The sequence below is a fragment of the Pinus tabuliformis genome, chromosome J (assembly GCF_031772625.1).
Source record: "Pinus tabuliformis cultivar Carrire ecotype Pingquan chromosome J, CPIR1, whole genome shotgun sequence".
In the NCBI taxonomy this organism is placed as follows: Eukaryota; Viridiplantae; Streptophyta; class Pinopsida; order Pinales; family Pinaceae; genus Pinus; species Pinus tabuliformis.
The window spans coordinates 1231822214-1231839571 of record NC_142295.1 but is presented as its reverse complement, the minus strand read 5'-3'; the positions used below and the strand labels follow the sequence as shown (position 1 = coordinate 1231839571).

Genomic DNA, 17358 nt, shown 5'->3' with positions numbered 1-17358 from the left:
GAAGTTAAATAAATTTATTTAATTCTTGTAAAATAGAAACAATTCCCTTATCAAATTTTCGAACTTTCCCACTTTTGAAGGTTGATAGTCAAATTCTTTCCTTCACTGTTTTTTCCCACTAGCCAACCATTTATGAAAAAAAAATTAAATGGTTCCCACCGACCAAAAAGTCTCATTTATAATTTATATTCGAGACAAAATCGATAAAACAATTCCCACCGACAAAAAGTCGACCTGTTTGACGACTGTCTTAGACCTAAAAGTCCAGCGCCCCGCATGGTCTATAGACCCCGCCGACGCACGTTGTCGATAAAGAGATTCTCACAGAGAACAAAAGTCGACCTGTTTGAACGGTCTTGGCTCCAAGAGTCACGCCGCCCCGCCTAGTCCAAAGTCGACGCTGATGCACGTCGTCTAAGGCGGCTGGAAATAAGTATACTACAATACCCTAGGGCGGCTGCTACAGGAGCCGATTATGATTACAGGCGTACCCTGCAATATACTTATAGTTGATGCCTTTCGTCATATAACTGTTATAGCTTCCTCATCTTGGTATACCAGCGTCTTAGGCGCCTGCTTAACATCTTGGTATACCAGAGTCTTGGTGTAAATATCATGATGGGTTCTTTGGCTCTTTTCTTTGCAGTGCTGGCTGCCGTTTCCCTCGCACAGTCCCTGGGAGGTAATGTAAATTTCTCTTTCCCATCATTCAGCAACAGCAGCAACAGTCAGCTTATATACATGGGAAATGCTTCGGTTTCTCCTTCACTTGGTTACATCGATCTGACTCCATCGCCAAACGCTACCTCTGGAGGTTCGTCGAATGAAACGGATCAATATTCCAAGATGCGGTCCTGCATAGGAAGGGTTCTCTACCGTGAACCTATCACAGTCTGGCCGGCCACATTTACGACAACCTTCACCATCGTCATACGCAACATCACTAAATCCGGTGGCGACGGTCTGGCCTTCATCATAGTCCCCAACAAAAAACCCTTTCTGGCAGACAGCACTGGACAATATCTGGGCTTATTCGATGGATCAACATATCTAAACACAACGAATCAGCTGGCCATTGAATTCGACACCTACAAGAACGGCATCATGGACCCGGACGATAACCATGTCGGCATAGACGTCAAGAGCCTCATATCCGACGCAACCGCCAATCTGGGACAACACGGCATCAACTTGAAGTCAGGGAGGCCTATAAGGGTTCGAATCCGTTACGATGGCTGGAACAAAATACTGCAAATATTCGCTACCTATGCAGACAGATCGATTCCTTACGCGAGCATCTTGAACCGAACAATCGAGCTATCAAAGACCGTTCCGCGATCAGCCTACGTTGGATTCTCGGCGGCAACGGGGCGTCTTTTCGAGATTCATCGCATTTTGGACTGGAATTTCAGTTTGGAAAGTTTGCCTGAATCGTCTCTGAATATAACGCCCGTCAGTGCGTTGAGGTCAGCAGGAGGATCCAAAAGCAGGGCCCTAAAGGTCAGCCTCCTTGTCGTTTCCATTGCCATCGGAAGCGTGTTATTGGGGTTATCGGCGTGGTTCGTCGGTAAGACTCTGAAAGGAAGACGTGCCGGGAACATGTCAGAATGGGGGCTAAGCAGTGAACTAGCGATGATAGAGGACCGATCGGCAGCCTCACCCTACGCCCCTCGCCGGTTCTCCTACAAAACTCTGTTCGAAGCGACAAAGAACTTCAGCGAGACGGAACTGCTTGGAAACGGCGGCTTTGGGAGCGTTTACAAGGGGACCCTGGAAGGCCGAGAAGGGGCCTGCGCACTTATAGCAGTGAAGAGAATATCGGCTGGGTCAAGACAGGGAGAGCGGGAAAGAGAATATCGGCTGGGTCAAGACAGGGAGAGCGGGAATTCATGTCGGAGATCACCACCATAGGGAGACTTCGACACAGGAACCTGGTGCGACTCCAGGGGTGGTGCCAGCAACGCGACGAGCTACTGCTCATCTACGACTACATACCCAACGGGAGCCTCGACAAGATCATCTTCAGGCAGCCAGGGGATCTGCAGCAGCAGGATCAGAATCAGATCCCATTGGATTGGGTTCGGAGGCATAGAATCTTATGCGGGTTGTGTTGAAATCTAATTTCAACTCGGTGCGTAACTCACCCAAAACCGCCAAAGCAAAACCGGAAACCTGCTTAACTTTCTCGGACCGCCTACCAGCGAAAAGCTGTTTCCGTATATGCGGCTCCGATGGGATTTGGTGCAGACGCGTGTCATTGCCCTGACGTAACGCAACGTCATCTTCTCGGGGGTTAAAGCCCTGCTGCAAACTGCCCTCCGATATTCATTACCGCCGTCGGATTTGTTTCTTCATCCTCCACCGTCGATCGCGTAAGGTGCATACGGGCCTGCAGCAAATCAATGCATTGGGTGGAGTGAAAGGTTTTCCAGTTTGACTGCCGTGGAGGAAACGCTGTGGTCTTTAATGCATTTACGAAGTTTTGGTGAGGCCCTTTTAATATGGGTATGGGCAAACTTTATTATATGTTCTTTTATATATGTTTTTATACGGCACGTATTAAAAACATAAATCGTATGTAATAAGTTTTTGTTTCACGCGTTGACCATTTTTTTTGGGCAATGGTATGTAAAAAGAATATTGACACAAGTTAAAAAGAAGATGAACGAGCCAAGGAGAAATATGCTCGTGGGTTGTAATGGTGGTGGTGTTGATTTTGTAAAACAGAGGGTGTATGCACAGCAGTGCACAAATATGTTGTAATGTTTTTTGTGGGAATTGAAAAACAGAGGTGAAGGAAAACCATGTGTGGTTTTGGACAAGTAGTGGATAAAGGAAATGGTGGAGCGTGAATTTTTGTAAGCCTGTGTAATTTTGTTTTTCACAGCAGTAATCTTATGTAAGTCTTTATATTACAGCAGTAAAGTTTTGTTACAGCAGTGAATGTAAAATGGGATTTACAGCAGTAAACCCAGCTCAGTGAATTCTTAGGTGAAAACACAGTGAATGTTTTTTTTGTTGAATGTTTTTCTTGTGGTGAATCCCTCTCAGTAACAGAGGATGAATATGTATGAGGAAATATATTTGTGAATAGAAATGTTTTGTGTCAGTTTAATGATTTGATCTGAGTCATTTTGTTTCTAAGAGGTTTTCTGTCAAAAGATCCTGGACAGAGTAAACAGAGCATTGGCTCTGTGGTAAACATATTGTTTGTTTTTGGTATTTTGCATTAAAAATACCCAACAGTGGTATCAGAGCTGGCTTAGGCTCTTTAAAAAAAGTTAAAGAAGCTGAAGGAAGAAGGTTGTTGCTGCAGCAAAACTTCTCAGGCAGACAGAAGACTCAGACAACAAAGGATTCAGGTATTCTTCATAGCTATCTTGTTTGTTATTGAAGAGACAGTCAGTGTTTTAAATATACAGTCAAGGAATGGCCAGCACAAGCACTGGTATGGGTTTGTTTAACACCCAGCTCCCACAGTTTAATGGGAAGAACTATGACTACTGGTCAATAACTATGACAGCTCTGCTTGCTTCCCAAGACTTATGGGAAATAGTTGAAGATGGCTTTGAAGAACCAGCAGATGAAACTGAGTTCAATGCATTAACTCAAGGAGAGAAGGATCTGCTGAAGAACAATAGGAAGAAAGATTCAAAAGCCCGTGTGTTGTTGTATCTAGCAGTAGACCAGAGTATGTTTCCAAGGTTAGCAGCAGCTAAGACAGCCAATGAAGCATGGCAAACCCTCAAGACAGCCTATCAAGGCATGGAGAGAGTGAAGACAGCAAAGCTACAATTGCTGAGAAAGGATTTTGAGAACTTGAACATGAAGGAGTCAGATAACATTGACTCATTCTTCACTCATGTGATTGGTGTAATCACACAAATGAGAACTCATGGAGAAACCATTGAAGACAGAAGAATTGTGGAGAAAATATTGAGGGTCTTACCCTCAAGGTTTGATGCCATAGTCACCACCATTGAAGAGACAAAGGATCTCTCAAGCTATTCAGTTGATGAGCTGCATGCATCACTGATAACACATGAGCAGAGGTTGAGTAGGAATGAAAACTCATCTCTTGAGCAAGCCTTCAAGACCCAGATGTCCTTTGGAAGAGGCAGAGGTCAAGGCAGAGGAAACAAAAGAGGAAGAGGCAGAAGCCAGAATAGAGGTGGAAGGAACAACTCATCAAATGCACAAGGAAGAGGCAACAATCCAAATCAGAACCAAGGCCAAGGCAGCAGCCAACAAGGAGGACAACATCATGCTCAAGGACAAAGGTATGATAAATCTAATGTTCAATGCTATTATTGCAAAAAGTATGGACATTATGCTAGTGATTGTAGAAAGAAACAACATGATATGAACAGCAGACAAAATGCAAATGTTACAAGAGAAAACAACAGTCAAGAAAATGTCCTGTTAGCTTGTAACATGGCTGAAACACATAGTGAGGACATATGGTTTTTAGACTCAGGTTGCAGCAACCATATGACCGGAAACATAGCCTTCTTTTCTGCCCTAGATAAAAATGTGAAATCAGAAGTCACACTAGGAACTGATAGTAAAGTGTCTGTTATGGGAAGAGGAGAAATAAAAATACTTTCAAAGCAAGGAGAAAGGAAAACCATAGCAGATGTATACTATGTCCCCGGAATGAGATGTAATCTCTTGAGTATTGGACAGCTTGTCCATAAGGGCTACAATGTTTTCTTTAAAAATGATGTGTGCACCATCATGGACATACCACCCAGCAAAAGATGCATTGCTGAAGTGAAGATGACAAGGAACAGGATGTTCCCTCTCCGGATCAGGGCAGACTTGAAAAACAAAAATGAAATTGCAGCAGTTACCCAAGAGGCCTTCCAAAGCGTGCCAAAGGATGAAAACTGGTTATGGCACTTGAGATTTGGGCATCTAAATTTTGGAGGTCTAAACTTATTGAGCAGAAAAGGAATGGTAAGAGGATTACCATTGATAGAGAAACCGGACAGCCTATGTGAAGGCTGCATTTTGGGAAAACAACACAGAGAAAGTTTTCCATCAGGGAAGAGCATAAGGGCAAAGACACCCTTAGAGATTATCCACTCAGATTTGTGTGGACCAATGCAAGCTCCATCATTAGCAGGCAGCCTATATTTCTTGACATTCATTGATGATTTTACAAGAAAGACTTGGATATATTTCCTCAAGAACAAAAGTGAAGTCTTTGAGAAATTCCAAAATTTCAAAGCATTTGTTGAAAACCAAAGCGGGCTGCACATTAAAGTTTTGAGAACTGATAGAGGAGGTGAATATATCTCCAAGGAATTCCTAAGATTTTGTAGAGAAAATGGAATACATAAACAGTTTACAGCAAGGTACACTCCACAGCAAAATGGAGTTGCTGAAAGGAAGAACAGAACCATCATGGAGATGGCAAGGAGCATGTTGAAGGCAAAGCATTTGCCAAATGAGTATTGGGCTGAAGCTGTACATTGTGCAGTTTATATATTGAACAGGTGTCCTACAAAAGCAGTCATGAACAAAGTGCCAGAAGAGGCATGGAGTGGGAGAAAGCAAGGAGTCACCCACATGAGAGTTTTTGGGTGTGTGGCCTATGCACACATTCCGGATCAGCTAAGGAGGAAGTTGGACAGCAAAGGGGAGAAATGCATCTTCATTGGATACAGTGATGAATCCAAAGCCTACAGGCTGTACATTCCATCTACCAAGAAGTTCTTTGTCAGCAGGGATGTTCAATTCATTGAAGAGGAAGCTTGGGATGGAAGCATAGAGAAAACAATGAATGTCAAAAACTGTTTGTCTCACGATGAAGATGAAGAGGAGGTGGCTGAAATGAATCCCCAAACAGCAGCACCAACACAAGGACAGCAAGGGACACCATTGAGGATCAATGAGAGTGCTTCTCCAAGCACACCACAAGGAGGAAATTCAAGTGCATCTTCAAGCACTTGCACACCAAGTGAACGAGGTAAGAAGTTTAGAAATCTAAGTGAAATTTATGAAGAAGGAATGAATTCCTTATTTGCCTTGTATTGTCATGTTGATGATCCTATTCATTTTGAAGAAGCTATTAAAGATAGGAAATGGATAGAAGCTATGGATGAAGAAATGAATGCCATAGAGAGAAACAAAACATGGGATTTGGTTGAGTTACCAAAAGGCAAAGAAGTCATTGGAGTGAAATGGGTCTACAAGACCAAAAACAATGCTGAAGGCAAGATTGAAAGGCACAAGGCAAGGCTGGTTGTCAAAGGCTACAAGCAGCAGTATGGGAGAGATTATGAGGAGACTTTCGCCCCGGTTGCAAGAATGGAAACCGTGAGAGCAGTGCTGTCCATAGCAGCTCAAAACAAATGGAAAGTCTACCAAATGGACGTGAAGTCAGCATTCCTAAATGGAGTGTTAATGGAAGAGGTCTATGTGGAACAGCCTCTTGGATATGAGAAGAAAGGTGAAGAGCACAAAGTGTGCAAATTGAAGAAAGCTCTTTATGGGCTGAAGCAAGCGCCAAGAGCATGGTACAGCAGGATAGATTCATATCTATTGGATAATGAATTTGACAAATGTGAAGGAGAACCCACAGTCTACATCAAAGAAAAGGATGGTAAGATTTTGATTGTGGTCTTATATGTTGATGATGTTATTTTCACAGGTAATGATGATCAGCTCATTAAAAATTTTAAATCAGTCATGAAGGATGAATTTGAAATGACTGACATGGGTTTCTTGAGATACTTCTTAGGCATAGAAGTAGATCAAAATGAAAAAGGAATTTTTATATCTCAAGCAAGATATGTAAATCAAATTTTGAGCAGATTTAAGATGGAAGAATGCAAGGCAGCCATCACTCCCACAGTGATGGGATTAAAGCTCAGCAGAGAGGACAGCAGCAAGGATTTTGATCCTAGTTTGTACAAGAGTATTGTAGGTAGCCTTATGTATTTAACAGCTACTAGGCCTGATTTAATGTATGCTGTTAGTTTAATTTCCAGGTTCATGGAGAGGCCAAAGGAGGCACATTGGCAGGCAGCAAAGAGAATTTTGAGGTATGTCAAAGGCACCAAAATGTTTGGAATTTTATATCATGCCTCAGAACATTCAGATTTGGTTGGATACACAGACAGCGATTGGGCTGGAAGTGTAGATGATCGGAAGAGCACTTCCGGTTATGTTTTTAATATGGGTTCAGGAGCCATTTCATGGGCTTCTAAGAAGCAGTCCATTGTAGCATTGTCTACAGCAGAGGCTGAATATGTAGCAGCTACAGCAGCAGCATGTCAGGCAGTGTGGATGAGAAGAATGTTGAGAAGCTTAGGCCAAGAGCAGGCAAAAGCGACAGTGATTTTTTGTGACAATAGCTCAGCTATTGCTTTGTCAAAGAATTCAGTGTTTCATAAGAGAACGAAACACATTGATACAAGGTTTCACTACATCAGAGAATTAGTGAACAATGGAGAAATTGTCCTAGAACATTGCAGGACTCAAGAACAGGTAGCAGACATCTTGACAAAGCCACTTGATCAGAAGAGCTTTGAATTTTTGAGAAAGTGTCTCGGTATGACCGAATGCACAGCAGTTGAAATTAAAGGGGAGTGTTGAAATCTAATTTCAACTCCGTGCGTAACTCACCCAAAACCGCCAAAGCAAAACCGGAAACCTGCTTAATTTTCTCGGACCGCCTACCAGCGAAAAGCTGTTTCCGTATATGCGGCTCCGATGGGATTTGGTGCAGACGCGTGTCATTGCCCTGACGTAACGCAACGTCATCTTCTCGGGGGTTAAAGCCCTGCTGCAAACTGCCCTCCGATATTCATTACCGCCGTCGGATTTGTTTCTTCATCCTCCACCGTCGATCGCGTAAGGTGCATACGGGCCTGCAGCAAATCAATGCATTGGGTGGAGTGAAAGGTTTTCCAGTTTGACTGCCGTGGAGGAAACGCTGTGGTCTTTAATGCATTTACGAAGTTTTGGTGAGGCCCTTTTAATATGGGTATGGGCAAACTTTATTATATGTTCTTTTATATATGTTTTTATACGGCACGTATTAAAAACATAAATCGTATGTAATAAGTTTTTGTTTCACGCGTTGACCATTTTTTTTGGGCAATGGTATGTAAAAAGAATATTGACACAAGTTAAAAAGAATATGAACGAGCCAAGGAGAAATATGCTCGTGGGTTGTAATGGTGGTTGTGTTGATTTTGTAAAACAGAGGGTGTATGCACAGCAGTGCACAAATATGTTGTAATGTTTTTTGTGGGAATTTAAAAATAGAGGTGAAGGAAAACCATGTGTGGTTTTGGACAAGTAGTGGATAAAGGAAATGGTGGAGCGTGAATTTTTGTAAGCCTGTGTAATTTTGTTTTTCACAGCAGTAATCTTATGTAAGTCTTTATATTACAGCAGTAAAGTTTTGTTACAGCAGTGAATGTAAAATGGGATTTACAGCAGTAAACCCAGCTCAGTGAATTCTTAGGTGAAAACACAGTGAATGTTTTTTTTGTTGAATGTTTTTCTTGTGGTGAATCCCTCTCAGTAACAGAGGATGAATATGTATGAGGAAATATATTTGTGAATAGAAATGTTTTGTGTCAGTTTAATGATTTGATCTGAGTCATTTTGTTTCTAAGAGGTTTTCTGTCAAAAGATCCTGGACAGAGTAAACAGAGCATTGGCTCTGTGGTAAACATATTGTTTGTTTTTGGTATTTTGCATTAAAAATACCCAACAGGTTGGCTTCCGCGTTGCTGTACCTTCACGAAGAATGGGAGCAGAGAGTCGTCCACCGTGACGTTAAACCCAGCAATATTATGCTCGACGGGGATTTCAATGCCCGGCTGGGTGACTTCGGCCTTGCCAGGCTCATTGAACACGACGAGACATCTCTGGCCGTAAGTACGAAACTGGCGGGGACGCCTGGTTATTGGGCGCCCGAGTGCGGCTACACCGGCAGGGCCACTGCAGAGTCGGATGTTTTTAGTTTCGGGGTATGTATGTTGGAGGTGGTCAGTGGGAGGCGGGTTGTCCAGCGAAATCCGCAATTGACGGAGGAGAATTTGATGGATTGGATATGGGGTCTTTACGGGCAGGGAAGAGTTGTCGAGGCGGCGGATCCCAGATTGAATGGTGAATTTGACAAAGAGCAGATGGAACGAGCACTGATTTTGGGACTTGCTTGCTCACATCCGGACCCCCAGCTACGCCCTTCAATCAGACAAGCATTGCAGGTCCTCATAAATCCCAATGAAGAGTTGATGCCGCTTCCTTCTTCGCGGCCAGTGGCTATATATGTCGTTTTGCCATCGACAGCCCCACTTAATTCAAATGACTTTGGTCGCTCGTACACTCCAGACTCCACCCTACATCATGGTAGATAGAGGTAAAATTCGTCGGAAATGAATGTATTGTAGTGATTTAAATTTTGTACAGAGCATCATCCTGGGTTTTTATGGGCATCATATCGTAAAAGACATGAAATTTATTTTGGTTCGGATTAAAATTAAGCGGTTTGTGCTATTTTCTTACTTTTCTGTGACAAACGTGTGAATGCTCAAGTCTGTTCTCATTGTGGTGGACTCCCATCCAGGGGTTATATTTGACGGGTCCCCCTGCCCATCAACAATTTTTTTGACTGTTTTGTTTTCAAACTTGCCACCTCATGACCTTCAATATCTATTTTTACCGATTTTATATGACGTTTTCAAATTATATTCACCAGCCAACTGAAGCGATGGATCGCGATGGATCTAGACTAGTTGGTGACATTTTCAAATTATATTCACCAGCCAACTGAAGCGATGGATCTAGACTAGTTGGGAAATAGAGAAGCTTCCAATCTTATCAAATATATCTAAACCTTAAATAATTGACTTATTAAAAAAAACAATTTTAATTAAATTAATCGACCTATGCACATTTAAAATGAGTAAAAAGAGAAACACTTTTATTCAGAAAATTAGAGAGCAGTTGAGCAGTTTGAAGGCTTGGGAATTAGAGGCATGAACAACATTCACATGCAAAGTCTGGAATTAACCACAGCGTGGGATAGGCCAGGGTGCATCCACATCAATAAATTCTCTTTCAGTTAGAACTGTTTTTGCCGATATATAGTAACTTGCATGATCCAAAGGTAGAAACAAAGGTCCTAGACTCGGCAGCAATTTTTATGGATATTCATTTATTATTGAATTGACAAATCATTGGAATGTTCTCTTCCTTCAAATAGAAGAAGTCTAGTTTGCAACGGGTATCATAACTAACTGTTTAAAATGGAAGGTTCAGATATAATCCCTCAAGCCATGAGAATCTCGAGGTGGTCAAAAGAGAAATCTCTGTTAACATAGCCATGTAAACCTTTAACAGTTTTGCTGATCCATAATTATTTCACTGCTTTCCATTTAAATTGGGCACAGCCATGGAAATTGCAATTGCAACTAGTTGTAAAGCTTATTCAGTCCAGGGTCCGCAGGCACGATAATTGATTGTAACGCCCTCCAAGTTGTCCCCGATTCTTGCATCCAATTCCATCCGTAAAGTTTGACTATTCCTCAGTACATGTGTAAGATAGAGATAAAGAGGATTGAGAAATATGTGAATATGAATGGCTCGCTAAGTAAACTGAGCGATGATCAAATTAATTCATTTATGGGTGCCTTTTTTGTCAAGGATGACATTGAGCTTGTGGGGCTACGTAGGCTTATCAGACATATGAGGGGAGAGGATTTGGAGTCTTGGTCTGTGAATGAACTGTAAAAACTCGAAGACGAGTTTGAAATCGTGACAACTATGGTACGAAAAAGGAGGTTTCAACGTATGGAAGAACGGCTCGAGAATATGACACAAGAACTTCTAGAGTCGAAAAGAAGGTTAAGACATAATCATGGTTTTTCACAAAAGAAAAATGACCTATATATATGTTCTATGATTGTCGTGGATCACTCGGAGAGACAGTCGACCATCCATTTTGTCAATTAGAAAACAAAAGTCAAAAGCCCTATTTACATGACATCTTCCGCCCTGTACTTCGTGTGCAGTTGGGTTAACTACACTTACATGAAACGAACAATCGATAAGTTGGGTGTTGAAAATGTAATTTCAACGCAGCCGTATTGCGCTCTCCAAAACCGCCAGATTGAAAACCACAAAACCGCCCAGAGCACATCGCACCGCCTTCCCATGAAAAGTTGTTTCCGTATATTGGCCTCCGATGCGTTTTGGTGCAGGCACGTGGCTCTCGCCTGACGTCAGCATCTCTGACATATCGGGAGGTAAAGCTCAGCAACAAGGTGGCTTCCGATATCAATCTCCACCGTTGGATTTGCTTCTTCATCCTCCACCGTCGATCTCCGAAGCTGCATACGACCCGCATCAAATCAATAGTTTGCGTGGCGTGTGAGGATTCCCGTTGACCGCCGTAGAAGAGAATTAATGGAGCTGGTGGTTGTTCGTATTTTTTTTGGTGGAGGCTCTTTAATAAAGTGATGGGCTCATACGTGGTATACCTTTTTGTTTTGGTGTACACGTTATGTTTTTTTATGGTATTCATATTAAAAAAATGTGTTAACGTTTTGGAGCGTGAAATGAGCTCGAGGCAGGGGAGCAAGATATTTTTTTATGTGTTGGCCATCGAAAAAAAAGGGAAGGAGCAGCGAATGCACAGTTGTGCATAAAGAAAAATGGTGGAGCTCATGCATTTTTTGAGTTGACATTGTATTGTGAGAGAGTGAAAATGTATGCACAGCAGTGCATAAAAATCAGTTGCTCATTGTAATGAAGAGCGCGTAGTGTGAGGATAATGCACAACAGTGCTATCCGTAAAGAAAAACAGTGAGCACATGTGTTTTAAGTAAGTTTTTTATGTATTGGATTTGCATGGAAATGCAAAAGAAAAGAGCGCTCAAGTATTTCTGAAATAGTAAATGTAATGTAAAGTTTACTGCATATGTAGATTTATTTTACAGCAGTAAGTGTAAAAATGGTTTTTCACAGCAGTGAATGTAAAAATGGGATTTACAGCAGTAAACCCAGCACAGTGAACTCTCAGGTGGAGAGAAAAGACAGAGTTTTGTTTTTGATGGGTGAAAGTAATTTTTGTAAATCCCTCTGAGTGAAAGAGGATGAAGTTTGTATCAGGCTTTATATTTTAATCAATAGAAATGTTTTTTATGGCTGTGTAATACTCTGTTATGAGTCATTTTGTTTTAAGAGGTTCCCTGTGCAAAGATCCTGGAATAGTGGAAACAGAGCATTGGCTCTGTGGTGTTAAATTTGTTTGGTTTTGGTATTTTCCCCATTTAAAAATACCCAACAATGGTATCAGAGCTAGTCCAGGCTCTTTGATGGTGACAGAGCTAGTCCAGGCTTTTTGAAGACTCAAAGAAGCTGAAGGAAGGTGTTGTTGCAGCAGTCAAACCTCTCCAGCAGTGTGAAGCCACAGCCAAAAGTGTTAAGGTATTTCTCAAAGCTTTCCTTTGTGTTACTGTTGAAGGAACAGTCAGTGACTTAAAAGAAAACACAGTCAAGTATTTAAAGCCTAGATAAGAATGGCAAGGTCAAAGAAGAAAGCCTCCAAGCTTGTTAAAAATGTGTCTCCCTCCTCTACTAAACTAGAAGGCAATCCATTAGAATACATTCTATTTGAAACCCCAAAGTTTGATAGAAACTTTGATGTATGGGAAATAAAGATGAGGGCTTTCCTAATGTTTGAAGGGATTGAAGTCTGGGAGTCAGTGATTGATGACAGCAAGAAGGATAAAGAATCCATGGAGTATGATGCACAAGCAGCAAAGACTATCTTGGATGGTCTCCCTGATTCAGTGAAGAAGAGTCTTAGAAAATATACATCAGCAAAGGATATATGGGACAGATTGCATGACCTTCATGCAAAGGGAGCACTGACCATGAAAATCAGTGAAGAAGAAAATTCTGAACCCATCATAGAAGCTGAGAATGAAAAGCTTGACCTCATCAAGCTTCAAGTAAAAGAAAGGGATGAAGAGCTAGCCAAGCTCAAGAAGGAGCTTGATCAATGCAAGAGGAAACATCATGAAGAAGTCGTATCCATGACAAATCAGCTGAATGAAGCAAAGAAGCAGGCAGATGTCTTGACAAGTCAACTTGAACAAAGACACAAGAAAGTGAATAAGCTTGTGGAAGAGATTGGACAGTACAAGGTAGAGGTCTCCTCCCTTAAGTCCGAACTACAAGAAGCCAAGGAGCAGGCACAAGGAGCTGAAAAGAAAGTGAAGAGCAGTCAAACAAAAGATGAAGAAATCTCCAAAATGAAGACAGATATTATCTCCTTCAAAATAGTAGCAACTGAAGCTACTCGTAGCAAGGAAGAAACTGAGGGACAACTAGCAAAGAAAAGTAATGAATGTGAAAAGTTAGAAGAAGAGATTGTCCTCCTCAGGAAGAAGGTTGAAGGGATGAACAAGATCATGAAGAGCTCTCAAGCTTTGGATGACATGCTCAGCTATCTCAGATCTCCATCTGATAAATCGGGACTTGGGTATGTAGGTGAACACTCAAACAAGGATGAGGATGTTTTAAGCAAAGGAGATGTGAAGAAGCCAGAAAGAAGTTGTGATGCTCCTAGTTCCAGCAAAGGCAAGGAGAAAAATGAAGGCTGCGATAGAAGAAAACTTGCTCCAAGAAGAAATGTAGCTGATGGCAAAAAGGCAAGAGGCAATGGTGATCATCAAAGGATCTCAAGGCAGCAAGGCTTCAGAAGTGCATCAAGAAAACCTCCATCTCCCAGGTACCAAAGTTCATTTTATGGTTATTGTTATGGTTGCTCAAACTTTGGTCATATGGCAAAAGATTGTAGAGCATTTCATGGAGATAGATGTTGTGGTCTACGACAACCTCCAAGAAACAATTTTAGAAGAAATCATGAAATGCTATTCATGAAAAATGTAGAATGCTTCAAGTGTCATAACATTGGGCATATGGCACGAGATTGTAACTTGACATGGGATCTTACACAAGCTAGACCCATGCAAAAGAAGAAAGTTACACAAGTATGGAGAAGGAAGGAAAGGCAATCTGAAAACCCCTTGAACTCCCCAGTGGAACTAAATCTGTTTTGAGAAGAGTCTGCTGAAAGAAGATAAAGCATACATTAAAGGGGAGCTTGTAATTTTGTTTGCTGAACTGTATTAATAGTCATTTGTTGATGGAGGATGTATTGCAGCGCAGCAGTTGCAAATGAAATCTTTGTTAATCCCTCTAAAAGGTAATATGCATCAGTGATGAAATCAGCAATGTTTTTGCTTTGTTTTTATGCAATATGCACAGAAATGCATAAAGAAGAAAAGATGGCAGCGCTCAAATGTAAAGAGCAGCAGCGCAAGAAGAAAAGTATGCAGAGCATGGAGACCCTCACAGCAGTGGGAGGACAAAACATAAAACAACAGTTTGAATTTTTTTTTGTTATGGAGCACATGCATTGAAATGCATAGCAATGGAAGGTAGTTTCCTTCTATGTAAAGTGAGAGAATATACTCACAGCAGAGTGAGTACAATACACAACAGTAAAAAAAATGTAATGTTTTTTTTCTTCATATGCAATGCAGCATGCAAAGAAACGCATAAAGAAAAACAGGGACAGCAGATTTTTAATGCACACTGGATGTATAAGAATGTGTGTGGCAGCAGAAAGCCAAAGGAATTGCACAGTAGTGCATTGTGTAAAAAAAATGAAGACTAAGATTGTGTGAAGCAAGGGTGTAAAAAGTAACAGCCCGTGTTATTTTTTTTGTGTGGAGAATGAAGTGCCAAGAGTATGGGCACAGCAGTATGATGAAACAAAAGGCAGCGACAGTGCAAATTGCAGAGGCAACGCAGCAGCAAATAAAAACCCAGGGATGACAGTCTATGGTTATGGGTATGGACAACAGTGAATATGAAAAATGCAGCAGCAAGAAGTTATGGGCAGCAGCATGATGGCAAGAAGGAGAAGCACACAGCAATGCAAATGTGAAAAATGCAGCAGCAAGAAGTTTTGAACAGCAGCACATGCAAAAGAAATTTTCCTTACAGCAGTAAAGGTAAATGTAATGAATTTGTTGTTCATTGAATTGAAATGCAATATATGCTACAGCAGTGAGTGTAAGAAATGTTTACACTCAACAGTGTAAATTTGTAAATTGGGACAGTGTAATTGTTCCAGAAAACACAGAGTATTTTGTCTTTGAAAAGTGCACAAGCAGTGCAAGTGTAGACACAACAGTGTGGGATAGACACAGTAAAGAAGATGGCACATCAGTGCAGCAGAGAATATGCAGCAGCATAAAAGAACAATGTAATGAGTTTGCACACACAGCAGTGCAATGATTGTTTGTTTTGGAACTGCATTTGAAGCAGTCATTTGGTGAAACCCTCTGTTAAAGAGGAAGGTGCTTTTCAGCACATTGTCATTAGTGAATCCCTCTGTCATGAGGAAGGTGCTCTTCAGCACATTGTTATGGTGAACCCCTCTGTCATGAGGAAGGTGCTCTTAAGCACAGTTTCAGGTTAATCCCTCTATTAAGAGGAAGACTATTTTGTTGTGTATGGAACTGCATCATAAGCAGTTGGTGAATCCCTCGATGTGAGGAAGTGTTTGGGTATGTTTGAACGCCCAGTAGTTGAAATTAAAGGGGAGTGTTGAAAATGTAATTTCAATGCAGCCGTACTGCGCTCTCCAAAACCGCCAGATTGAAAACCACAAAACCGCCCAGAGCACATCGCACCGCCTTCCCATGAAAAGTTGTTTCCGTATATTGGCCTCCGATGCGTTTTGGTGCAGGCACGTGGCTCTCGCCTGACGTCAGCATCTCTGACATATCGGGAGGTAAAGCTCAGCAACAAGGTGGCTTCCGATATCAATCTCCACCGTTGGATTTGCTTCTTCATCCTCCACCGTCGATCTCCGAAGCTGCATACGACCCGCATCAAATCAATAGTTTGTGTGGCGTGTGAGGATTCCCGTTGACCGCCGTAGAAGAGAATTAATGGAGCTGGTGGTTGTTCGTATTTTTTTTGGTGGAGACTCTTTAATAAGGTGATGGGCTCATACGTGGTATACCTTTTTGTTTTGGTGTACACGTTATGTTTTTTTATGGTATTCATATTAAAAAAATGTGTTAACGTTTTGGAGCGTGAAATGAGCTCGAGGCAGGGGAGCAAGATATTTTTTTTATGTGTTGGCCATCGAAAAAAAAGGGAAGGAGCAGCGAATGCACAGTTGTGCATAAAGAAAAATGGTGGAACTCATGCATTTTTTGAGTTGACATTGTATTGTGAGAGAGTGAAAATGTATGCACAGCAGTGCATAAAAATCAGTTGCTCATTGTAATGAAGAGCGCGTAGTGTGAGGATAATGCACAGCAGTGCTATCCGTAAAGAAAAACAGTGAGCACATGTGTTTTAAGTAAGTTTTTTTATGTATTGGATTTGCATGGAAATGCAAAAGAAAAGAGCGCTCAAGTATTTCTGAAATAGTAAATGTAATGTAAAGTTTACTGCATATGTAGATTTATTTTACAGCAGTAAGTGTAAAAATGGTTTTTCACAGCAGTGAATGTAAAAATGGGTTTTACAGCAGTAAACCCAGCACAGTGAACTCTCAGGTGGAGAGAAAAGACAAAGTTTTGTTTTTGATGGGTGAAAGTAATTTTTGTAAATCCCTCTGAGTGAAAGAGGATGAAGTTTGTATCAGGCTTTATATTTTAATCAATAGAAATGTTTTTTATGGCTGTGTAATACTCCGTTATGAGTCATTTTGTTTTAAGAGGTTCCCTGTGCAAAGATCCTGGAATAGTGGAAACAGAGCATTGGCTCTGTGGTGTTAAATTTGTTTGGTTTTGGTATTTTCCCCATTTAAAAATACCCAACATTGGGGACCAGGATATAATTCAAACATCAAAACCTACCAAAATCTTGTAATAAGTTGGGGAACAGGATATAGTTCAAACATCAAAACCTATCAAAATCTTGAGCTACAATTGGGGTCTAATACAAACTTGAAAAACTAGGACGCTGGTTTTATTATGAGAACTTACTTCGTTTTTCAACGAGTAAGAAATGCCTGGAGTTTTTTATTGAGTGGATTCGCTGAAATGAGACCCAGAGAAGGTTAACAAGTCCATGTTACTCTATTTTCAAAACCAGTTTGGCGTTTGTAGTCGATCTTATTGACCTATGGCATGCCTTGAATTCGAAGAAACTTTACTCGTAGAAAAATAAATTGTATGGCTCTTGTAACTGCTATGTCATATTAATCCGATAATGAAAAACTATTTATAATATAGAAAAATACGGTTGTAAAATAGCAGACCTAAAAATATAGCAACAGGAAAGTGTATAGGA

General features: G+C 41.1%; 1 protein-coding gene and 1 pseudogene across 1 annotated transcript; both read left to right on the top strand.

The window, feature by feature from the left end:
- The first annotated feature begins 581 nt into the window (after positions 1–581).
- On the top strand, positions 582–9466 carry LOC149231586 (putative L-type lectin-domain containing receptor kinase S.5). Its single transcript, XM_089376327.1, has 3 exons — positions 582–1826; positions 1871–2104; positions 8738–9466. Exons 1-3 carry the CDS (start codon positions 616–618, stop codon positions 9381–9383), a joined length of 2091 nt encoding a protein of 696 aa, XP_089232453.1. The 5' UTR covers positions 582–615; the 3' UTR covers positions 9384–9466.
- A 1094-nt stretch (positions 9467–10560) lies between these two features.
- Positions 10561–17024, top strand: LOC149231585 (uncharacterized; annotated as a pseudogene).
- The last annotated feature ends 334 nt before the right edge of the window (positions 17025–17358 follow it).